At 39.2% G+C, this 25,395-nt stretch overlaps 1 protein-coding gene across 1 annotated transcript in view; it reads left to right on the forward strand.

The window, feature by feature from the left end:
- The first annotated feature begins 285 nt into the window (after window positions 1–285).
- The window catches only part of LOC128355102 (leucine-rich repeat-containing protein 49), a 32,452-nt gene continuing 7,342 nt past the window's right edge, over window positions 286–25,395 (forward strand). The window contains exons 1-12 of the mRNA XM_053315340.1: window positions 286–372; window positions 578–665; window positions 1,650–1,772; window positions 1,903–2,005; window positions 2,521–2,724; window positions 3,482–3,548; window positions 7,204–7,347; window positions 15,102–15,163; window positions 17,227–17,374; window positions 19,199–19,282; window positions 20,588–20,763; window positions 22,026–22,121. Coding sequence (XP_053171315.1) covers window positions 286–372; window positions 578–665; window positions 1,650–1,772; window positions 1,903–2,005; window positions 2,521–2,724; window positions 3,482–3,548; window positions 7,204–7,347; window positions 15,102–15,163; window positions 17,227–17,374; window positions 19,199–19,282; window positions 20,588–20,763; window positions 22,026–22,121 — 1,382 coding nt within the window. The remainder of the gene's footprint in view (window positions 373–577; window positions 666–1,649; window positions 1,773–1,902; window positions 2,006–2,520; window positions 2,725–3,481; window positions 3,549–7,203; window positions 7,348–15,101; window positions 15,164–17,226; window positions 17,375–19,198; window positions 19,283–20,587; window positions 20,764–22,025; window positions 22,122–25,395) is intronic.

Genomic DNA, 25,395 nt, shown 5'->3' on the forward strand with positions numbered 1-25,395 from the left:
TTCCCAACGGAGTGCTTTTTAGTTACACGGGAAGTGAGTATGTTACCAAGCAACGCCACCGTTGCCATGACAACAGCTCTTGTCTCCAAGCAAGTTTGAAGTTGGAGTAAAGATGGGCGTCGGTGTTTGGAACAATAAATATAGCTGAACTGTAAGCGATACTGTAGTAAATCAGTTAGCATCTTTTTTAAACAGCGGAATTTAAGTTGGGGTCAAGACTGTGTTCAAGTGTTTTTTTTTTCAGCGTCCGACGTCGCTCTCAGCTGTTCTGCTAACATTAGCTAAATGGAGTCGGAGCAGGGTGCGGGCAGAACAATGCATAAACACAACAACAACAGTGGGAACCATAAATGGCTGTTTCTCACCCCCATGGTAAATACCACTTATTATAGTCTTTTATCATTGCTTCAGTATAATGGGCTAACTTAGCTACAGTAACTTGAAAAATGTAGTGGGGGAAAAGTTTACGTTAATGTTAGTTGAAGTTTGTAGGCCAGCTGTGTTTTGATGTTTGAGCAGGATGTTTGTGCCTTGTTTATTTCAACACAGTTGACCAATTAGTAAAATATCTCTGCAGGTTAACAGCTGCAAGTTGCACCTTACAACTGTCAAATCATTAGCACCAGAGAAAGGCCAGAGGATGGTGAGTCATGGCCAGGACCACAGTGGAAGAAAAGCTAGTTAACGCTAATTGCTTACAGTTTTCAAATGGATAAGTTTTATCATGTTCACCGTTTTACAGACGGACTCTCATGATTTTGTAAAAGAAACAAATGCGTGTACAACCCAAACAATAAATCCTTCTCACCCAGGTAAGTTTGACCCTCACTCAGTCACTATCATATAGTCTACATATATGTTTCCTCATCTATACACCTCTTCAAATATTTGTGTATACATTTTTGAATTGATATTTATGCTTTGTTTTAACTCCTCATCCAGGCCACTTATCTTAAATTATAACCCCCTCACAGAACAGTTTTTGTATATTGCTCGGAAGTTAATTATTTATTGCTTTAGACATAATTGGTGCAGTCCTAAATTTGACTAGATCCACAAACCTCAAAGAATGTGTCTATATAGATATAGATGTTCATTATTTTTGGGGAACACAGAGGGAATATGAACAAACAACCAAACATGGCACCTGCATGATTTTAATAATAATCACAGTCTTATATAAAATATTTTTTATTTAAAGAGTGCAAAAGTGATTATACGTAGTTAAAAAAAGAATATATACAGCAAGGTGCTTTACATTGGACACAACACATTGGTCCACACCCTAAAAAAAAAAAATCAGTATGAGGGCCCAAAAGGCAAACTCATCTCCTCTTCCTTCATTATAAAATCTCAGTCTCTCCAGGTATAATGTGTTTGACATCTCTCTCAACTACAAATTATACATGGGTACAGAGTTCATTTTCCACACTTGCAAGATTAACTTCTGAGCAATTACCACTCCAAACCAAACAACCATATTTTCATACTTATTGGCCAAACATAAGAAGCTTGTTGTGCCAAGGATGGCTTTAAGAGGATCAGGTTCCCAAAGCTTCCCAAAAGCCTCAGCAAAACAATGAAAGATGCTTTTCCCAATATGAGTAAAGTTTACTGCATTACAAGAAAGAATGTGTTTAATTACTGATCATCACTGACAGGTGGTGCTCCAAGTCTTTCTGCGCATGAAGCTAGGGACAAATCCAAGAGACCAACCCACAGTGCAGGGGGCTCATGCTACCGTAATTCCTTAAACCTTCATAAACCAGCAGGTAAATATAGAAATATCACATGGTTGATGTTTAATTGGTTTTCTTGCTCACAAATTTAAAGCATTGCTTTTTATGCAATACACTATGATATTTCATGTATACTGAGTTCAGTGTGTTATGTCCATGTCAGGTGGCTCTGGAGTACATAAGTACAATGCAGTTCCTGGTTCTCTCCTCACTCGTTTGCAATGTGACAGTTTTGCATCCAATTTTCAACGAATGGACTTCGACAGGTACCCTTTCCCTCTTATACATTCACGTCCTTGACTGTGACTTTAAGAACTGTATCTGTATTAGTATAAAGCATGTTGGTTCAGCTGAATGTCAATATAAATTGTATGATAGACATGAGGTTTGTCATGGCAGGTCTATGTAAGCTTGCTTGCAATTTCTTTCTTATGTCTTCCATATGTCATTAAGTGTTGTTGGTTTCATGAACTCTGCCTGACCTTCACAGTATTTGTAGTAGACAAAATAAAACTTTCATTTAAAATGGTAAGTGCTTCAGATTACCACCAGGGAGCAGTAAAGTCCCTTAAAACACCCACCCCTTCCTCCAGAGATAAGTGCTTACTTAACAGTGGCAGAGCAATCAATATTTATATTGAAGCACTAAATCAGTCTTTTGCAATAAAATTAGCATGGCTTTAAAATTACATACACTTGTTATGTCATGAATTATTTAAGTGTAGAACTTTATAATTCATATTAAGCCCAAATCTTTTAAAATGTTTTTTTAATTATCCAGGCACAGTCTAGAAGAATGCCCCCAGCTTGGCTTTATGGATGAACTGCAACTTCTCAACCTCCAACACAATCTGATCACAAGGATCCAGCATCTGTCACATTTGCAACAGCTCGTTTTCCTGAACTTGTATGACAATCACATCTCTGAAATGACTGGCATTGAAGCTCTAAGCTCTCTCAGGATCCTTATGCTGGGGAAGAACAGGTTAGTAGTCGTCACCAAATTCACAAGCAAACAAACACATGAATGTGTCACATTTCTCTGAATGCCTGTGTTACATACAAGCTGCTCAGGCCACATTTGTAGAGCAAATATTGATTGAAAATATATTCAAGAATCCTGCTATTTGCATGTAGCATTTTATAGATTTTATACACCAGCCTGCTGCTAAATGGCAGGTTGCAGAGATGTGTGTCTTCAACTAGGTCCCTACTTTAATATGAAAACTATTAATCTTAAGACTATTAAGAAGCTTAAAGTTACAAATTACAGAATTTCATTAAGAAAATAGGCAAAATCTGGCATTTGTTTCATGCTTTAACATGATTGATGTCTTTTTAGACCCATTTCCAGGACCATGTGTGGTTTCTAAAGAATAAAGGTTACTTATGATTTAGATTTCCATTAGTATTGTCAAGAAGCTGCAGCCTTTCATCCTGAAGTGTAATTTGATCTAACTCCATATGCACAGACCTGAACAGTAAGTCACTGTAGACTACTATATGTTCACTATCCCCAGGTGAGGAATATAACCTTGAATATGCTTGTTGGTCACTTGGCTATCACTCTGCTTGGTAAAAAAAGATGAGTTATGCAGTTAATTAATTATATAATTGCAATTGGTACTTTCAGTAATGGGCACATGTGTTGTTAAGGGTTGACATAGTTTGTGACAGTCATCATTTACATTTTTTATCATATTTTTTTATTTCCAATTGTGTCACTTCTTTTTTCTTCATAGAATCCACAATATATGCTGCCTTGGAGGACTGTCCAAACTGAATATCCTGGATTTGCATGACAATCAGGTACCGCTTCCCTCTAATAATCCATCCCTCACTATCCTCCCACTTGCAGCTTCTAAATATTTAGTTGTGTTAATTTGGCCGCTCAAACTAAAACCAAATGAAGATCATGATTCAACTGTAGTTCAGCAGCAGGAGTGAACTGGCTTTTCTACCTCCTCCACACTGTTGATAACTAGTGGTTTTCTCTGTGTGATGCTGCACTCTAAAAGCTTGAGTCAAACAGACATGACAGCAGGAGGCCAGGCATGAGCATTCATGTACTCATGCTTGTTCTATCTTAATTCACTGGCCTAAAAATGGATGCCTACTCAAAGCACTCATTGTGGCCAAATTATACTGTTGTTACTGTCTAACATCCTCTTTAATGCTGTTGCTTGACTGTCCTAAACAGTGTCAGGAACAAACAGGTAATATTGAGAAATTAATCCAGAATCCTGATGGATGTTATGATCCTGATTTTTCTTTCCTCAGTTTTTAGTAACCTAACTTCAGAGTTTGTTTTAGTTCCCACCATCGTTAGAGAACAAAAGACTGAAAATCATCAAAACCCACAAGCTCTTGTCTAGGGTCCACTCCCACATCCATCTCCTCAGTGACCCTAGTATAATTTGTTCAGCAGACACAACAGTGTCTATGTTTTCTAGCTTTGGGAATGGGTTTGTGCTGTAGCAGATAAATGCTGTTCTTCGATTAATTTGAGTCTAAATCTATTATTGGGGACTGTTTAGTCAGCCTCCACAACAGAGCGTGGCTGAGAAATCCAATGATGTAAGATGAGGATTTTCACAGATCCTAGAAAGAGAAGATAAAATAGAATGGCCTCCTTTGGTCAAATTAGTGTTTTGCCAGCATGCCGCCCACACCGCTCCTCGGAGAGCTACTCTAGAGCCCTGGAAGGACTCCCTCCCTCTCTGATGTTGGCTGCTCTTTACATGAGCTGGAGTCCAAATTACTATTCAATTACAGCTACAGTGTTATGTCATTTTTTCTGATAGAGGTTACTTTTTTGTACAAACTACTGTCTATTTGTCATGTTTTCTTACCAGGTCTCTCAATTTACTCTAAACAATTTGTGACAAAAAAAATTCTTTCCTTTCTTGTACTATCCTTGTTGGTAAAAAGTACATTTCATTTTGCGGTAGCTGTTTGTTGGCAGGCAGCTATTGGAGAGCAGATGATAAATCTATTATTCCTACTGGTACAGGTTGTTTTTCAATCACTGACCTTAAAACCTTCTGTTTTGTGAGCTTAAATGACTGTTAACCTTTCTTCAACGTTTTCCAAACTCACCAGAGACCTGACCACCCAGATGTAATGTAAATTGCTTCCCAATGATAAAATAAGATGACAAATTTAATGAATGAAGCAAGCAATTTAATGGGTGAATTAATTAACCGTGAAACTACACGGCCATGGTTATTTTACCTAGACAAGTTGTTGTTTATTCACCACTGAACATTCATCACAGAACAGCAGATGCTTGTCCTCTTTCTTTATTGTATGTGCATGCCTTAACCACGATCAGTAAATCACTGTCATCATTTCTTTCTTACTGCCCTTTCACTTCCAACCTATCTTTTTACCCCTTTGTTTCTGTAGCAGGATGTTGTTTCATTTCCAGATAGCTGGAACTGTTCAAAAGGAGATATTCTCATTGGGAGTGTAACATCCAACCCACACTCAGTCTCAGTGACAAAGTGTGTAAAAAATGTCTAAAATGTGACCTGACACTGTTGAATAAGCGGTTAGTTAGTCAGACGGGGATGCTTTCCACTTGGGCAGTTCACAGGAGACAGTGGAGATTGCCTTACAGGGTCTATTAAACAAAAGGAAAAGTATCACCCAGTTAGAGAAGTTGGTGAAGTTCACATCCATGGTGGAAATCGTACGCCTTCTATAATTGGAGATGATGTTTTTAATCAAATTTGATTGAATCTGTCATACATGGTAAGCTTGGTTAGGGTTAACCTGGTACGGAGGACAGCTTCACTGTCATTAATGCCACCGCTAACGCAAGGTTAGTTGTGTCCTCTTCTTTGACAATGCAGGCCATTGTATGAATTATTTAAAATATGATTACTGTATTGCTTACAGGGAACATACCAAGAGCTGATGTTACTATCTCCTCTTCTTGGCATGTCCCTCTTAACAATGTCCTACTTCACATATCTCAAGTGTTAAAATGATATATTATTATTGTAGCATAGTAAAACCACCATACCATGTTCTAGGTGTGTGACCTGCATTGACAGGAAACACCTAATTTATGGTGTGTAACACAAGTTCCCAAATGTTAAATACAAATTAAGTCATCCATAGTGTAGAGATACTGTGTCTTTGTGTTGACAGGTGTCTAATATAGAGACGCCTCTCTTGCTTAGGTCACAGATTCCGAAGTCTGGGCCTGGGATAATGTTAACCTAGTGAGGAAATAGTATTATGTTCTTTTCTTTAGTTTTTTTTATACCTTTTTCCATCCACATTACATTCATTCACTTCATTTTGTATACTTGAACCTTCCTCTCACAAACCTTCACCTATAACCTTTGAGCTACCATTGTCAGTGTGATAGTGTGTTATAATTATCTGTTGACTGAGGGTATTCACTCCATTGGTGAGACACATCTATTGTGAAGGCCTTTGAATGCAGCACGATGACCTCACTCTCTCATATCCATCAACAGACGTATTTGGAGCGGACCTGACGAACTGTGTTTATTGTCATTTTCTTTTTACTTTGCTGCCACCTCTCCACCCACACACACTGTTAGTACACTTGGACAGTGACCTCAGACACTTCTTTAGTTAAAGCTGGCATCTGTAATGTAAAGTCTTTTCCTTTTAGGGAGACCAGTAAGCCTGCTTATTTCTATAGATGATGGAAATGTACCTGAACTTTAGTTGAATGTGGCTTACATTTTAACTCAACATTTGAATGGTTAGTGCTGCACAGTGTAGACTGAAAATGTACTTTTTTTCCATATCTACCTCTTACGCCGGCTTTATTTCCAGTTGACCTATTTGTGCATTTCATGGGTATTGTATTTGATGAAATCCTTGAACCCCTGGTTCCCTATAAACTCTTTATTCACATGTAAAGTGTGTACTAAAGGGGGAAACACATCATTCTCCTGATGTATTTAAAGTGTAACTTTTACATGGGCCCCTAAATACTCTTCACAGAAAGAAGGGTAAGATTTCACCATTGACTGACCCTCAACTATGTGTTTGTCATCATGATATCGGAGGTCAAAAAGGAGTCACAGCTTGATGTGGCCAACTGCATATTGTCATTCAAGATGCTCATAAGTGGTAGAGATTGTTGCTGTGAAATAGTTCACTCTGGGGTACATGAGATTAATGGAAATACCATTTTTCAGTTTTAGAGTCTATTTACAAAATGTCTAGCGTCAGGCATTGCAAAGAAATTTGAACCCACTGCTTTTTTTGCCCTCTTGCACCCCAAAAAATAGCTGTGTGCAGGGTAAGGAATTCTGAGTAGGTGAAGCATTGATGATTTTAAAATACAGGGTTGAATGGCAGAATGGACATTGAATGCCTCTCCTTCCTCTGTGTTTTTTTCCATATGCAGAACAGGATTATCTAGACTGCTGTTTTACATAATTCATCTTTGTCCTACTGTGCTTTCATCCAGATCTGCAGAATAGAAAACGTGTCACATCTGAGCGAGCTGCGGGTGTTGAACCTGGCAGGAAACAGGATCTCAAGAGTGGAAAACCTACAGGGCCTGGACTGTTTAAATGAGCTCAACCTACGACACAACTGCATCTCTATTGTGGTGAGGGGCCCCTTTTCAATTAGCGACGACTTAAACATTGTATTTAGTGCATGCTTCAGTCACCTAAAGAAAAAGGCAGTAACTGTTCACAGTGAAGAAAATCTCTTTGTCAACCTAGGCTTAAGTTTCTGAAGCCTTTTCAGTTTGTGCAGAATTAGCGCTCCTCTGTTTTCATCAGTTTGAATGTGCAAGTGGGAGTAAGAAATATCGTTAGAATGTGCTAGAAGATTTTTTTCTACTTGAAATGATTGCAATAATAGTGGCAGGATGTAATAATTTTTGTTTATGCGACTGCCATTGCATTGTGCCTCTAGTGTATGCACTCCATGGTCTAACAAATTGAGGCATCTGTGCTGTGTTTCATCTGTAGACATTTTACTGCATCATACAGATGTATCTCCTCAGGCTTGTAATTATCAAAACCTCCAAACATAGTGTAAACACTGAGCTGCCCTGTGGTTTGTAAGAGTTGAGAATGGAGTTCAGCTCAGGTGTTTAATGTCACCTGCACTGCTCAAGTTACAGCTGCCAATGATAATATGCAGCATGAATATTTTTCTGCATACTGATTAACACACGCGCACACACTGATAACTATTCCGCACTTGAAGCTAGTACCATGCTTTATCTTTCATCATCATATCATCCAGAATCAGTTTCCTCTGTTATGAAACCACATGTAGCAGTTTTTACTGTCATAAAATAACAAACAAAAATTACATCAATAGAATCTTTGTAAGAAAGTCCGTGGTGAAATATATCTTGTTGGCGTTACCTAGGGAGACGTAACTCATTACCCACAACCTCCCACCGTCTTTCTGGCTCAGTGAAAGAGAAACTGGATATTCTAAACACGGAAATTCACTCCCCTTGGTTTCTATAGTTTTAATCTGATAAACAGAACAGTGCATGCCAAAACAGGCCCCTTCATTTGTATGCAAATCCCCTAAGCCCTTTCCTGCTTTTTTGGGTAGAAAATACGAACGGAATCCAACATTGTGTTGTATGAAACCCCTTCCCATCACTCACTCTGTCCTCTGGCTGCAAACTCTGATCAAGAACCACTTCCAGTGCTAATTATCAGATGAGATGTTTTATTTGATACACAGGAGAGGAAAAATGCATCCTCTCAGCAGATTCTCCAGTCTCTGTCATTAGTTGTGTTTGCTGCCAAGTGGTTATAACAGGCACAAAGTAAATAACCATCTTCCAGGTGTCCAAGTCTACCTTTGATTCAAGGCAGATGAAAAGTGGAATTCTGGACCAGAAAAAAAGGCTGTGAGTGAATTTAAAAGTGAGTTTAAAACCTGTGTATGTGTTATTTTCGGTAGTCCACATCCACAATTGACATAAATCTCTCACATTCATTACATTTTCACAAAAAGTACAGTTTTGTCACTCTCTAATGCTGACAACACAACGGTGAGTCATCCTAAAGTGACTTCTGAAAACCTTTGCATTTTACACTTACTCCCAGGTTGGTCTTTCCTTTGAAGAAATCCTGTGGCAGTCTGTAAGTGATGCATTTTACATTTTTGGCAGCAGCAACAGTGGTTTGTTTGGAAGAGATGAACAAGGATAAAACAGACAAAGCAAAAAGGCATCACCCAGAGGCAGGCTGGCTTTATGGATTAGCAAGAAATTTTCCAATGGACTTGTCTTCATGTGAGGCCTATAATGAGTTAAGCCTCACTACAGTTGAAAACGTAAAAAAAAAAATACAATGCTGTTTGGTAGCTCTGCAGTAGATGAATCAGCTTTGTAGTCTGTGTATGTGTGTGTGATCGGATCTTAAGTTTCACTTGAATCCTTGATATCTCTCTGTACTAACATTACGTAGGTCTGTTCTATCTTTTCTCTATTTGAAATTTGAGACTCAGTGGATCTAATAAATATCCACAATGTGAAATTTACATCCAGAAAGCAGAGAAACGTTGTCATCTGATAAAACTGTACTTCATTGACAAGTGATTTATATTAAGTGCAGTGAAAACACAACACAGCAATGACCACTTGGAACACCAGATTTTATTCTCAAGTTGTGTACTTGTATACTGCACACCATCTATAGTTGCACAATACCTAAAGCTAGATGTGTGCCAAGCTCACATCTCCATGTCCATGCTATTGAAAGAACAGCCGCAAAACCCAACAGTTTATAATCTCTGAAAACTCAGCATCCACATGTACCTGTGTTTTGATCGAGCAGCTGTCAAGCTCTTTTGTGGCGTGTGTTGGTGCATGCAACAGAGACAGCGGTGATGAGAGGTAATTCTGTGTTTGTTGAGAAATGCCTCTGCCAGAGCTCAGAGTGTGAAAAATGAAGACACGCAAGCTGTCAGTGAGGGGAGGGTGGATCCAGGATAAAGAGGTGAAGGGAGGGGCAAGGCACGGGCACACACAGACACAAATAAATACACCTCCAGAAGCATACAGGCACACAACCTCACATCATCCTGTCAGCCTATTGGCTCTGATCAATTTTTTTTTGTTTTTTCTTTTGAAAAAGAGACCACATTGGTGGGCAGTTGTTATGCAGCACATCAGCTCAGTGATGACATCATTCTGTCTGAGGCAGGGCTATATTTAGTTTCAGACAGCGTGCAGTGGCTGCTGCTTCACTATCATCCATGCAGGGACTGGCAGAGAGACTCTGGGAGTGTGGTGGAGGATCAGTATTAGCTAGTACTGGATAGCATGACTTGCAATTTTGATTAAAGAACGAAACAGAACAAAATAACAACAACATTACACTACAAATATAATGAAAAATCCTCACCCATTCTTAGTCTCAATACAAATTTTGTATTTATTCAATATATCAATATGTTGTCGTCATAAGAACTCTAATGTGCTTCTCCATACATCGGAAATTACTTCTAAAGTCATTTTGTTTTCGCCTAAGGAGCAAAAAGACTCCAAAATCATAACAGCAGGTCCCTGATGTATTATTGGCAAATCAAGTGCTCATGGCAAACATATTGACATACAGTTGTATATTACGTTCATCAGAACGACATTAGCACCACATTTTATTTGTGTATCAAGCCATTTGAAAAATATAATTCCAATATTTTTTACTTGACATTAATCTCAGGTTCGGTTGATCTCCACCGACTCCTGAGATAAATGTTAGTCCTCTTCCATTTACCATCACTTTGTGCTGCATAGGTAGTTTGTATCAAAAATATAGCTTATTGGCATTAAATAGATGGAAAATAGCCAATTATGTTGTTGACACACATTAGCATACTGCAAAGTATCCCTGTCAGATTTATTAGTTACTCCATGAGAGTAGTACTTAGCATTTTTTTCTTGTTTCATACTGCAGAGAACTGAGGAGCAGTAGATTAAATGTACTGAAAACACCTTTCATCAAAACTAATCTCTTAAACAGTGTAGGAGAAAGATAGAGAAAGAATGCTTAGTTGGATATCAACTCTGTCTTTCTTATTTGAAGATTGATTGTATTTTAAATTCTGCTAATTTGCCTGTCTACCTGTCTACTGACTCACTGTGAAGATGCTCATTTTACTAATGACTCTGAGCTGCACCACTTAAAAGTTAACCTACATTTTTTTGTGTGTGGCTTCATTATTCTATATGCTTCCAAAAAATATCAGAGGGGCAGAGCTGCTCAAAACATTATACACCACAAAAAAGTTTGCATAAATCTCATTCAGTGTTGCGTGTGATGCCAGAGATGTGCCTGGACTGTCTCATAAAATAAACAACTAATCAAGGAAACTCATAACAACATTACCCCGATGAATCATTCCTAGTCAGCGCAGCCCAGATTCAGTAAATAGATAGTCTAGAATGATAGTTTAAATAGCAGGGGAGCAAAGCTTTCTCATTTCCATTGATGCCCTGCAAATACACAAAACAACCATATAACAAAACGTGTAAAATCAACAATCCTATACAAAACAGAAACACAACAAAAGACAAATGACTTACAAAACACTAAGAAATGGACAGTTAAATCAGTCAAAATCAAGAGCATTCATTATATAAAACATAGTTCAACAGAATCTTAAAATGTTCTAGGGAAACTTTTTTTTAATTGTTCTGTGTTCATATATGGGATATCCAGGGTAATGGATTCTTGTAAATGAGTGTGGCATTCCATAAGTTTAAAAAGTGATGATAACTAAAAAGGTAGCTTATTTAGCATTGCTTTAGGAGAACTTATATACTGTACAGCATCAAAAGATTTGAGGGTATTGGCAAAGGTATCCATGTAAATTACAACTATATTAGTCAAGCACTGATAAAAATGTCTTTACAATCTACAGTCTACTGCTAAAAGAGTACCACTTATTTCTAGAAAAGAAATCCAATAAAGAAATCCAATTTAAATTTAAGCTTTTAAAGTTAAGTTCCTCAGCATGAGTTTTTAAAAGATTATTTTTCATCTAACCAGATACCCAGGTACTTATAATACTATTTTATACAAGACTATTTTAAGATGGGCCCAAGACATTGTACTTATAGTCAAATAAGAGGGTTTTTCATTTGGGATCTGGAGGATGTCATTATTCTTATCTGGATGTGACAGTGTTTATATGAAACAGCCCCCGCTACCCTCAGACATGGAGCTGAGTGGCTCGCTGGTTGCTTGTTTATTCAAAATGTATTAAACATTCTGTGTGTCCAAATAACTTCACACTTGACACTGCACTTCATTAGATCCTCAGCAGTACACCCGTTAAGTGTGAAGTCAAGTCAGAGCCCTGAAGCCCCACCCTGCTCTGATGGGATGGTCTTTATATTAAACAACCCCCACTGCACTCAGAGCTGAGCGGCTTGCTGTTTGTTTATTTATTCAAAGCTTATTAATATTAAACATGTCGCATGTCCCAATTGTACCAAAATAGCGCATGTCTCCACAGTAAATCACCTGTTGAGTGTTGGATGGTTGTTTATTTGTGCTTTAGGATGTAACTATCAGAATATAATGTTATATTTCTGTCATTCACAGGCTTTCTCTCTCTCAGAGAAAGCTTTCCAGCGCTGTCTCTCTGTTGCTTGTGCACTCAGTTCGCTTGTCCTCTCTCTCTATATTTTTCACTTTTCTTTTTTAGAATAAGTTGGGAAATGGGAAACCCATAACAAAGGCTAACTTTTAAAGTTATCGAACAAAAAGGGTTGTCATCTGCTGGTCTCTTTCATGGCAGTCACAGAGTCCAGAAGCACAGCTCTGCTCCTGCAGACGCACAAGCAGGTATTCCTTCATTTAGTAGATAGATGAATCAGATTGTATCATTTACCATCTTGCATGTTGCTGTCAAAGTGCTCTGTTCTGCTCTGAAACCAGATTGTTGAGAGTTTAAGACTTAGATTAAAAATATGTGTTAAGGGATAAGCTTTTATAGGTGCAGCCAGTAGTAAGAGTCTTGTATTCAAGAGGGCTATTCCAATAGCCTTTTTTTGGGTCAATTGAGCCCAGGCTATCAAAAACCTCTTCAACAAAGAATTGTCTCAGGGAAAGTCTTTCCCCAAAGGGGCTATTATTATTACAATTTCGCCCATCTTCAACTGAGGTAAGTGTAGTTGGTGTTGATTTTCAAACAGGTGACCAGAAGAAATAAAATGGGTATTAAAAATATCACAGATTTGCTCTTTCTCTGAGATAAAGACATAATCTAAAGAAAGATGTTTGGATAGGGAGTAAGCATGACCGTGATTTAGTGACTTAATTGTTTTCCAAAGTTTGGCTGGATTTCCATTATAATTGGATAGGGTATCTATAAAATATCACGACTTTCCACTTCTAACTGCCCTGACATGTTTGCTACTCATCTGCTTAAAGATCCACCAATCCATAAAGGACTTTGAGATTTGTAATTTGCCCACGCTGTATCCCTTTACCTTAACACCTCTGGGATTTCAGGTGTGAGCCAAGGATTTTATCTATTTTTACTCTGTAATTCTCAAAGGGAGCATCCTTATTTTCAAAGGAGTTAAAAACATCTGTGAAATGGCTTAGGGCAAATTCTGAATCAGGAATAATGCATAACCTTTTCATATCACTTAGAAATAAATCACACAGAAAAGGCCTCTCAGCAGAAGCAAAAGTATCTCTTTACAATAATATGTGATGAAATCTTTTTTGTATGGAAAATTGGACAATAATCACTTACATTTAATGCAAACACACCATTGGCTGTGAATTTTCTGGGTTTGTTTGTTCAGATTATATCTATCAGGGTTGACTTTTCTGGATTTCTGGCATCTGGTCGAGTAGTTAAAGAGGTTAGCTGACACTGAGCACAACACATTGACAGCAAAATAGTTTCTCAGAAAAATAACAACCATCTCCTTTTATGGTTCAGTCCACCCTATATATATATCCTAACTATCAAGTGCGACGACATCATTCTTAATTTTTGTCAGAATTAAAATATCTGGGTTGATTTATTGGCCCCCAGATTCTAACGGAGTCCAGTTTTGGTACCAAGCTTCTCACATTCATGTGTATTAACTCAAGACTTCTGGAGTGTAGGAAGTCCAGAAGAGTACCAACCAACTTGATCAGTACTGGTCATAAAACAGGTCACAGGGAATTAGCTTTAGATTGTCTGTATTCATACCATTTTGTCCATGTCTATCATGCCACAAGTTTGCAAGAGGTGATACTAACACTGGTGATAAAAATAGTAAATCTAGTATGAATATTTGCCTATTTTGTTAATCAAGCAGGTAAAGTCCTGCAGATAGACAAAGGCTCTCTAGCATTGCTCCTGACGTCATATTCTGTACTGTGGTCAGCACTTTGGGTACTGGAAAGGATGAAACAAGGATGGCTTATTGTGTACTATATTTATATAATTGTGGGGGTTTTCTAACCGATGAGACTTTGTGCTGCCGTGGTGTACTGTTCTCTGCAGACATGCTAGCATAGCCTTAAGTTTAGGCTAAAATACCATTTGAATGGAGACTGGCAACAGTGCTGGAGGAGGCTGTGAGGCGGTGGCTGCAATATGGGCGGATGCTGACGCAGCTCATTCATACTGCTGCTGGGAGTGTCCTCTCTGCTTTGCTTGCAGCATGTGCAACACCGGCCATCCACACGCATACACACATCCACACGCATAGACGTTGACACTATTCGTCTCCTCCACGCGTTGCCATCTGATTAGCAGAAACTGTTGGAGTTATGACATTGCCTACATCCCTGTTTGTCCTCTCCTGCTTGCCAACCGGCCAGCTGCTGCTCTTCTCCCCACCCCCTCACTACATTCTGCATTGATTTTGATGATGAATACCCAACACCCCCCGTCCTAGTCAGTTTTTATTGAATTTATTCCAGCCATTGTTGTAGCGTGATGAGGCACAGTAGCTAGCTGCTCGATGTGTGTGCGTTAGCCTGGATGTATATGTGTACCAGTGAGCAATCTGAGCTAGCCTCCTGCAGCAGGGGATCTCTGCATTAGCGCAGCACACACTCCTCTCTCCCACCCCTCCCCCATTCCACCTCATGCTCTCTCTCTCAATCTCTCTCTCTCTCTCCTGCCCCTCCTCTCCATGTGCAGTCAAGGCAGCGTGCTGTATGTGTGTGTGTGCATGCGCAGGATGGATGGGGATGCTGTGTGCTGGAGCTGAGAGCTGCAAGGTGACTGAGGGAATGGAGAGGCATAAAGAGCTCTGACGACAGTGACGATGCAGTGCCCTCTTCCCGAGCACCTTCTCTTCTTCACATCCCTCTATCTCTCTCTCTTTCCTTCCCCTCTTTCTCTTTCTCCTTCTAGACTGAGGTGGAACGCCTGCCCTGCTTGCAGCGCCTCTTTCTCAGCTGCAACAACATCACCAGGTAAGAGCTCATACCGCTTAACTCCCTCCTCCCCGCAGGGCAGGGACAGAGAAAGTGGCTGGACAGTGCCACGTCCCCTCCCTTGGCTCTTGGTAGGGCCTGGCCAACAAGCCGCAGACAGAGCACACACATCATGCACATCCACACAAACACACACTGTAGCCTGCACTTTCTGTAACCTAGAAAATAACCTGGATGTGTTCTTTACAGTTAGTAATTAGAATACTTTTACCTAAAAAAATGGGTGTGCCAGTTATTTAAAGTTATTCAGACAACAGAGAAGCAGGGTGAGAGCTGGTAGCTCCCTTCCATGGAAAATGAATGACAGATTTGCAGCTTGAGTGAATTCACGAGCATTATTGTAAGGGTGTGTAGAATGAGCGAGGGGTGTGTTTCGTTGCTTAGTACGAACGTCAACCTACTTTACACACTGTTCCCATTATCTGTGGTCTTGTTTTTTGTTGTTTTTTTGTTTTTTTTTGCTTCTCACTTTCTGAGCCAAGCACTTAATCAAGTTGTCAAGTATTTAATCAAGAGTTAACTTGTTAAAGCAGCATAGCCTTCTTTCTTTGCCTGGAGGAGGGGCCTGCATGTGGGATTCAGGGTGGGACAGTTTTCATTAGCCTCCTTGACGGTACTGAAGTCACCTTGTGCTGTGATAAATCAGACCTGATGTTTCAAGACAGTCCCACTGTTAAAATGTCTGTATGTTTCAGTACCTGACACACTTGTTACAGACACAGTCAAGACAGAGAAATGGGCAAATAATATGTTGACATTCTTAAAACCACTCTAAACCACTCCTTTGAATGTATGCTCATAATGGCAGTGTGAAACCTGGTGTGTGTACCTTTTTGTAGCCCTACAATGCTGATAGGAGAACAGCTGTGCTCTGTTGCTAGGTAGAGGGACAGAACACACTCATCCACTTGAGGCAGCCAGTTTGTCCAGTAGAGGATGTGACAGCAAAAATTATGTCCGTTTTATATTTTAGATTCTTTTTCTGCCTGAAATACATTCAGGCAGCAGGAAGGAGGCAGAACAAATAATGAGAAATCAGTAAACAAATGGTGTAGAGATTTGAATTGGAAGCTCCACAGTCCACATTCTGCACATAGCACACATATATGTTTGATATTCTCCTCTTATTGAACCTTTATATATAGACTTTTCACCACTACCCAACAGTACACTAGGCACTTTAATTATGAATGCAATACTTATGCAAAATGTATAACATGCAGTCCAAGAATTATAGGGATCTTCATGTAGTTTCTCATAATCACTGTGAAAAACACCCTGTCCATTATTACTATAATACATTTGTCTATAAGTTATTATATGGAATGACAGAATGTACTAGACATATATGGGAATTAATAACATATACAAATGACCCAGGTTACCGGTTCCTGTATGTATGTATGTATGACTAATAATAGTCTCAGATTGCCGGACCTACAACAGACTACATTGCAGTACAGAAGAGTCCAGTACAGAAGAGAGAGTCATTCTGAGATAAGAGTAAATACTCTCCCTTGTATCCATTTTTAAAATTGTATGAGTTGAGGATGTGACTCGGGAAATGTTGCATTGCCTTTAGACTTCCAATGCAATTAGCTTTTCTTGTGTGGCGTCTCTCAATTAGCTCTGCAATGCTAATGTTTGTTCCCGAATGGGTATATTTGCTTTAATAGTTGATCTGAGGTTACTATCTGACCCTGTTTTACAGCCAAAGAAACAGTGTACTGTGGTAGGTTCCCAAATAGTTTCAGGCAAATGACTCATCCACATTATTATCTCAAATTAGCAATGATAGAATCTCAACTACCTTATAGAGCATGACTGTGCTTTTTCATGTCTCCTTTTGCCACAGGGTGATTTCAAGAGTGTAGCAGATTTCACAGTTTTCATTGCCCCGAGTAATGTCACACTGCCAGTGTGCCTGTTAAATAGTCAATTTTCTGTCTTGTTTTAGCCTGGCTCCATTCTGTCAACCTGTAATTATGTGTGTGTTGTTTTTGCTCTTGATCTCATTCAAAGTGTTCTTTCTTTGTGTTTAGTTTTAATCAGCTAGCCTGCCTCGGAGAGTCGTGCTCCCTTTCTGAGCTCACCCTGGATGGGAATCCTGTAGCCCTGGAGACATGGTACAAGCAGGCCGTCCTGCGCTGTGTGCTTCATCTGAGACAGCTGGACATGAAGCGCATCACAGTAAGGCCGAACTCTTTAACTGTGTCTGTGTATGTTTACAAGAGGAAAACTGGCCACTGGCTAAATTCTGCTAATTATAGCCATACTTTCAGAATATAGTTATCCTGCGGATATTTTTCTATGCAGAAAATCACTTGTGGACTCATTTAATCCCTTACCATCCTTGTCTGCACTGCACTTTGTATTTACAAAAGCCTGTGTTACCATGGCAAACCTTGATCAGTTATTCACGCTCAGCAAATGACCCAAAAGTTTGTTGTTGTCCAAAATATAGTATATTGGTACTGCACATGTTGATTCATGAGAGTGACTCTGTGTTATCATTAATGCACACTTTATGTTGATTTCAAAACAAACCTTAGATAATACATACATAGACAGTTTTGCATTCACTGTCAGTGGAGCATCTCCAAGCTTTTGTACCTCTCAGTGATTCAATAGTCTCTGTTCACTGGAACTAGTATTGGCATCATTCATCATGTCCATGGTCGTGTATTGGAGGCAAAAACGTAAGGGGTATAATATCATATGCGTATGCATATAATATATGTATAGTTAATCTAACAAAACAATGATTATTCTCAAACGTAAACATGAGAACATTGTATTTATACAGTTTGTCAGAGAGGTGCTACAGTGAAATGTCAGCATGCTTTTAGAGGCTTTCAACCAAGGAGCACCCAGGTCTGAGCTTGTACTTTAAAGGCATCTTTAAGTACCACACACCTTGCCCTCAGAACATACTGCTCATATACTAGGGGAAAAAAGCCTTGTAACTCCAATTTCAACTATTTTCATGTATTTACTTGAATGTTAAGGCACATATGCAGTAGTCTTTAACAGGTTTTCCCAGCTACATGACCTCATTGCCCATTAAACCCCTTCAACAAACTCCTGTCTTGTAGCTGTCAATCCTGACAACAGAGCTTTTTTAAAAATTTCTGAAAGTTTACCTTTGGGAAATGCAAAGTTCTGATTTGACAACAAAGTCTCCATCTTATCAAACTGTGTTATACTAATATTGCTGAGGGGAAAATTCCTAGTAGTCACTGAAGTGAGATTTTTCCCCTCTAACTTAGAAAAAAAATATCCCTGTGCTCCGTGCTGTCACAAGAGGTGAGATCAGATTATTTGAGATAAAATCTCTGACTGCTGGAAGATTGTCCATTATTTATGAATGAAGTGAGAGTCAAGTCTGCAAATGAGGAGTTATAGTATGACTGTTCTGCTTTGAGGTAAATAAATAAATGCTGCTTCTCTGTCTCCTGGGGGGATATTTGTGCCAGAACTGTTTAGATTATTTAAAAAGCTAAGTGAAAAATGTTAAAACAACACATATACTGGAGAGTTTATAATCTTTATGTTTAATTATCATAGCATTTAAAAAAATATATTTTATTGAAGAAGACTGTATGTTTTTGAATATTGTTACTGATACAAGAAATACAGTATTATTTGCTCCTCACTAGCTGACATCAGTCCTTGATTGTATTGTAGTGAGGTTTGTATTTTTCCTCTATTGACCGACAGCTGAATATCCCCCAGCTCTCAGCTGGCACACTCAGATTGTGCTGGCAGCATTGCATTCTGGGAGTTTTGGCTATCCCCAACAGCTGGGCTCAGTTGATCCGAGACTGAAAATCAGACATATAATCCTGTGATGCAGCTGGCTGGTGTGAGAATCTCCCCCAGCCTCCACAGTGGTCCAGTTCTGGTGTACAGAACGGTCTCACTGACGACGTCTTTTGTGGTTCCCTGCTCTCTTGAATAATTCAGAACTCATGAATGGAGCGCCACTCTGATTGCCCTAGCTATCTTTTTCAGGACGAGGATCGGCGCATGGCTGGTGTGCAAGCTCGAAAAGAGGAGGAGAAGAAGAGGGAGAGTCACAAGCAGACCATTCATAAGGTACCACTCTGATCTGATTTACTTTTGTTATCTTCGTCTGCCTGGATTTAGACTTTGAATATGCAGCTAACAAACAATGACGGCCTACAGACAGCAGATGAACAAATGTCCTCTTAAGCCACTGGTGTTCTTTTTCATAAATTGGGTGTTGTATAATCATTATTCTTGGTAGGAAGATAATTAATAGTTGTAAAGGTTTAATGTTGGATTGGAGGTTTGAAAACTGCATAGTGTAGCATTGTAAAATCTTCACATATTAATGATGAAACTAACCTCTTTGGCATAGGTATTATATACTTACTTTATCTTTTGCACAGCTTACTCATTAAAACACCTTATTAGAAAGAACTTTTTATTTTTCTTCTGACTGATTGTTGTGACTGTGTCTTAGAGGGTCACTAAATACACTGTTGTAGCTTGATTTTTCAGCTTTCTACCTGTGTCAACATCAGTGCTGCGCAACATTAGTGCCTTTTGGAAACATTTTTAATTTATGGGTGAGGGATACACTACCCTCAGCAGCTCTATATTTGTAAATGGGTCTGTAAATTATATTTTATTTCTTTAAATGGTCTAAGATGTTCTCTCCCACACAAACAATTAATCTGTTTTGCAGTAAATGTGTTTGTGTGGATGTGCTCCTGCGGTCTCTGCGCTGCAGTGGTGTCTTTTGCTGAGAGATGGTCTCTGTGCAGAACTCATTCTCTCTCAGTAACCCAACTCCTGCTAACCGCTGGTGTTGAGAAAATGTTATATTGAATGCCTCAGCCAAGGGTTCACAAGGGCGTAGGATTCACCCTGAATCGATACTGACTCACTCCGGCATCAAGGAGTGGCACATTCCATAACCAAGCATATTGAAACTACAGCTTGACAAGTGAAAGACAGCAGGACTCCTCTCTCTTGCAGGGTTTGAATGTCATGTGTACTGCTGTAAGAGCCCAGATTTAAATCTGAGGTACCAGATGTAAATATATTGGGCTTACAAATTCAAATGCAATTTCAGATCTAGCTTAAGTCAGGTGGGGCATCTGGCATTAAAGCCAGTAAGTAGTTTTCATATACTGTTCAACATAAAATTGCAGCAAGGCAGGAGGTATCAGTTTGCCTCTGATTAGGTTAAGATAGACAGAGAGGTCCCATTAGCTTATATGCCCCCTGCATCTTGCTCAGGAGAATTGTCACTTGAAACCTTCTCTGTTCTCTGTTTGTGTTTGTGTGTGTTTGTGTGTGTGTGTGTGTGTGTGTGTGTGTGTGTGTGTGTGTGTGTGTGTGTGTGTGTGTGTGTGTCTTGCGATCATCAAGGAGAAACGGCGTCTGGCAATCCGTAATGCAGCACAGCAGTGGGAGGGTGTCAGGGCCTGCCTGGAACTGCCACCAACAAACGGAGCTAAAGACGATGTTAGTCCAGAAAACAGCCCTGCCCACACCCCTGCCCAGACCAACGGCCTTGTACAGGAGCCTTCTCCAGATGAGCCTAGGTACACACCACATCAGCCCATGGTTAAGTCACAATTATAGTAAATGTGTCACCAACTGGTATGTTACCAGCCTTTTTTGGGATTTATGTTCCTGTTGGTCCAAAGAGAATTACGGGTCTACATCTGCTGTACACATTGAATGAATACAGTAAATCAGTAGGACTCTGATGTAGCTCAAATGCGAATCTGAAAACATGAAGGATTACTGTATTTTACACTGGATTCGGATTACAGGGGATTTGATTTGGTATACTCCCGACTCTGTTGAAGAAGAGTAGATAAAATTGGAGCTGTTGACAGATTAATCTGAGGCACCCTGATAATTCTAAATTTACGAAAATATTGACAATTATGCCAGGGCTTTGCAAATGAATGCACAGTTGCCAATGAAATACAAGGTTATAAGGTCAAGGGATATAACGTTTAGATTAACAACCATGATGAGTCAGATGAGATGGAGAGAAGGAAATATGTCTTTCAATGTACACACCAAACACTTTATTGGGAACACCTGTGCAGTCTAATGAAATCCAATACAACAGCTCTGCCATAAATTCTACTTTTATGAAGCTTCTACATTTTCCCATTTTTGTTGACATTGTCAGAGAGGTGATAATTCTACTTTATGTTTATTAGTGAGGTCATCGTGGGTTGTGGTGGTGTACTGCAGTGCATTATATTGAAAAGTGTTTGTCCACCACGTTAACATACAATACCAGTCCAGTCAAATGTTTGGACACTTCCCATTTGAAACAGAACGTGTTCAGACTTTTGACTGCTACTGTACATGAGGAAGAACGATCCCCTGACTGACAATTCGAACAAAAACTGAAAAAAAAAAAAAAAAAAAAGCTTTGTGAAAGTAGAATTTATGCCTGAACTACTGTATTGGATTACATTGGAATGCACAGGAGTACTGTTTCTGATAAAGTGGTTGGTGAATGTATACCATAATTGTACGCATAAAAGGAAGATCTGGTGGAAAATCCATACCAACTAATAGTGAGAAAGCTATTTTGTGTTTGTGAGAGAGAGACAGTGGAGTGGGAGTGAGAGATAGAGAGGCATATATGAGGATGACATGAGTGTGTACTTTTCTCGTAAGATAATCTTTATGTTTTTAGTGTCTGATGATGGAGTTATTTCTAATCCTTGAGTAGGAGTATGTTTGTATTTAGAAAGCATTCAGGCGCCAGCTTTAAAGGGTTGTTTTCATAATCTGAGAGTTTTGAAGTGCTCTGTTGCTTTATGTTTTTTATCAGACGGGTAAGCCCAGGTTCTGGACCAGAAAGGCCACCAGGGGGAACAGAGAACAGACTCCGCACCAACAGCCGTCCAAACAGCCCACGAGATCCTAAGTAAGACCAAAATACACCACCAACTTGATGAATTTGTAACATTGTCTATATTGAATTTATAGTAACTTTATGAGACACATGCGATTGCTTTGCTGATGATGATTTAGAACTTGAGCTGAGCAATCCCCACTTCATCATTTAATCATAATTTTGCTCCTTTAAACGTTGCGTGAAGTAACATTAAAAAAGTTTTTACAAACATGCCAACAAGCAACCGACTAGAATTCTTAAAGTTTGAAGTTCAACAAGTTATTGATGACGTTCATTATGTTTAAAAATCAACTTCTTTCATTGACAAACGAGGCATGGAAACTGGCCCTCTATCATTCTGACACCGTTCCCAAGAAACAATTAGTTTCAGTTGAGCCTTGATTTAAGACTGAGCACAAAATAGACCAAGTCATCCATATCTGTCTGTTAGATCAGAGGTTAGCAGCTTCTCACTGCATCAGATAGGAATCTGAAAGATCTTTCACACATGTCTGACACTGCTGTTGCACAAAGCTGCTGCTGAATTTTCCAGTGTAATTTTTTGAGTGTTATGGTCATCAGTCTCTAACTATTTATCTTACAGTGCACTCACAGTTTCACCCCCACCTGCTCGAAAAAAAAACATTCATCCAGGCTGTCAGTTGGCTACCTGACCTCTTTGTCGTTTAAGCTGCACTACCCTATTTCTTTATTTATTGGTTGGCAGAGTGGCCTAGATTGTACACGCAAGATCACAACGACACGTGAGATCATCGAGGGTACAGATTTGATCCCTGCAGCAACTAGTGCATCAAACCAATCTTAAAATATCCTTGAACAAGACAGTGACCCCCTTACTTACTCTAGGGGCGTGAGTCTTGACTGCTCCTGAGCTCTCTGCTAAATCAGTAGGTCTAAGATGAACTTTCTTCTTCCACTGTTTATGATATGACTATGCAGAGTCTAATGTGACTCTGATAGATTCTCCTAGACAGCATGTGAAGCAGGTCTGGATGAGTTATGAGGAGGTGTGCAAGATGAAAGTCGGGGGAGGTTATGTCAAGGACTATTATTACATGTTTCAAAGACGGCCTTTCCTTCCTGCATCAGGATATGCAAATGCCCCGAAGCACAATCCTTCAATGGCTATGGCTTTCCTTTACAGGGTCTATTATAACTTCAGCTATGTGGCTTAACAGGTAATGCTGATGAACAGGACTCACGCAATTCAATCTCCAAGACTCTTAAAATGCGTTCAGATAAAAGGCAAGGCACATTTTAACCTCATGTTTACTCACCCCAAATAGCTAAAATACATTACTGTTCATTAGCTGTAAACTACCTAGCAACGGACATGTCTGTGGGTGTGTGCCCATGTATTTGTGTTAAGTTCAGCCTCTGACTGAACTGGCACAACCTAGGTATTTGCATGAGTGTGTCTGTCTGTCACCCTCCCTTCATCTATACTATATATTCTTTTAGAGTGTATCGTTCATCAGTGTGTGGGTTTATAGAAGGCTTTTAATTCCTACACAGTGTAGCCCAGATAACCTCACATAGGTGCTGAAGTACTACATGCTGAAGAAAATTGCACCATCCTCCCCCATGGTGAGCGTAAGGGGGCGGATGATGGATGAACTTGCCTCTCTTTTTTGAGGCCTGGGAATCAACACTCTTGCCTCACTATTGCTTGACATCACACATCAGGTCCTTGGGGGTGTGAATTCCCAGGAAATACTGACAGCAGGTGGAAGTTTCTTCTTTTTCATCCTGAAGAAACAGTGTATGGTTTGTTATAGGTCATTCATAATCCTGTTACTGCAGAATCTCAACAGATTCTTGGTTTCCCAGCCAGGTCACAGGCTAAACCTGGCCGGTCCATACATCTGGATCTGATGTATGGGAGCCAGGGAAGCATGGCAACATCTGTGTGTTTGTGTGTGTGTGTTTTCTCCCAGAACACAAACTGGGGACTGCCCTCCACATCTGTAACACTAATCCTGTTGTTGTTGTTCAATCAGAGAAGGCGGAAGAGTAAAACACAACTGCAGTTGATTAAGTTTATGGTTGTCAGAACAATGTGATTATTCTCAAGTTCAGAAAAATCTGGAAATGGAGAAAATGTTGTTGTGAGACTACATTAGACAACACAAGGTTAGACTTTTAAATAAGGTTTGTAGGAAGGTTTAACAAAGCATGAAATTAAGGAATTGTGTAAAGATGGAAAGCTTGTCAAATTCAGATATAAACTACATATACATTTCCAATTGCATGTGACACACAGTAATAACTTTAACTTAAAATTTCTAAATACAGAAATGTTGTTTCTATAATTCTTTTATGAACAGTGTTTGAATGGTTGGTATTCTTAAAATTCTACCTTTTAAAACTGCCAGTATTTAGACACTTTGCAATAGAAATAGTAATACTTAAATTACAAAAAACAAAACAAAAACAATCATAACAGTAAAACTAAATATTTTGTTACAGACAAGACTGCAAGGATTTAAAAACAGTTAAAGCCCAAATACACTGCCTCAGAATAATTGTATGAAATGAAGGATAAGGAAAAGGATGAATCTGCACTAATAAGTGTATTAATTGAATCAGTTAATTTCCAAAAAAGCTTGGAAGTTCACCAGTCTCTCTGAAATGTGGCCATTTGAATTCATGTTCCTCACTATTTCACAGTCCTTGTCAGAGCAGGATAAACCTTGGCTAACTTTTCTCACTTACATCAAGACTTTAAAACTTTCACAGTTGATATATAATACAAGTGAATGAGATGTGCACAATGACACTTTCTGGTTTTCTGTTCATCAGCATTAATTTCTAGAGTGGTAGATGCGGTATATTGGCTGGCCGTATATTAAATAAAACGCGTGATGTCATCTCTGGTCGGCATTGGCAGCTCAAGTTTGGTGACAAATTAGAGTGAGTGTGAAGTGAATGTTGACAGCAGATCCAGTTTGATATTATCCATATGCTATAGTTTGTATCTGTGCCACAGTATGACTTTGATGCAGTTCCAAGTTTAACAATTTAAGATTTTTCTGACCTCATTTCTCCAGAGAGATGGGAGTTGGGGAGCATGGCAGTGGAAGAGTTATTACTCAGAAATCCTATAGTGGAGTTGGTCACTATATGGCCAGATGGAAAGACCTTTGTGCTATTCATACATTCATTTAATAAAGAGTTGAGCTCAGATCCTGAACAGGTGGTTTGTCAAGCACATAAATCAGCTACATCCATAAGGGAGATAGAGAAGTTTAACAGGCCTCTCGAATGAAACACAAAAATCTAA

This window comes from Scomber japonicus, chromosome 1, assembly GCF_027409825.1.
Source record: "Scomber japonicus isolate fScoJap1 chromosome 1, fScoJap1.pri, whole genome shotgun sequence".
Taxonomy (NCBI): domain Eukaryota; kingdom Metazoa; phylum Chordata; class Actinopteri; order Scombriformes; family Scombridae; genus Scomber; species Scomber japonicus.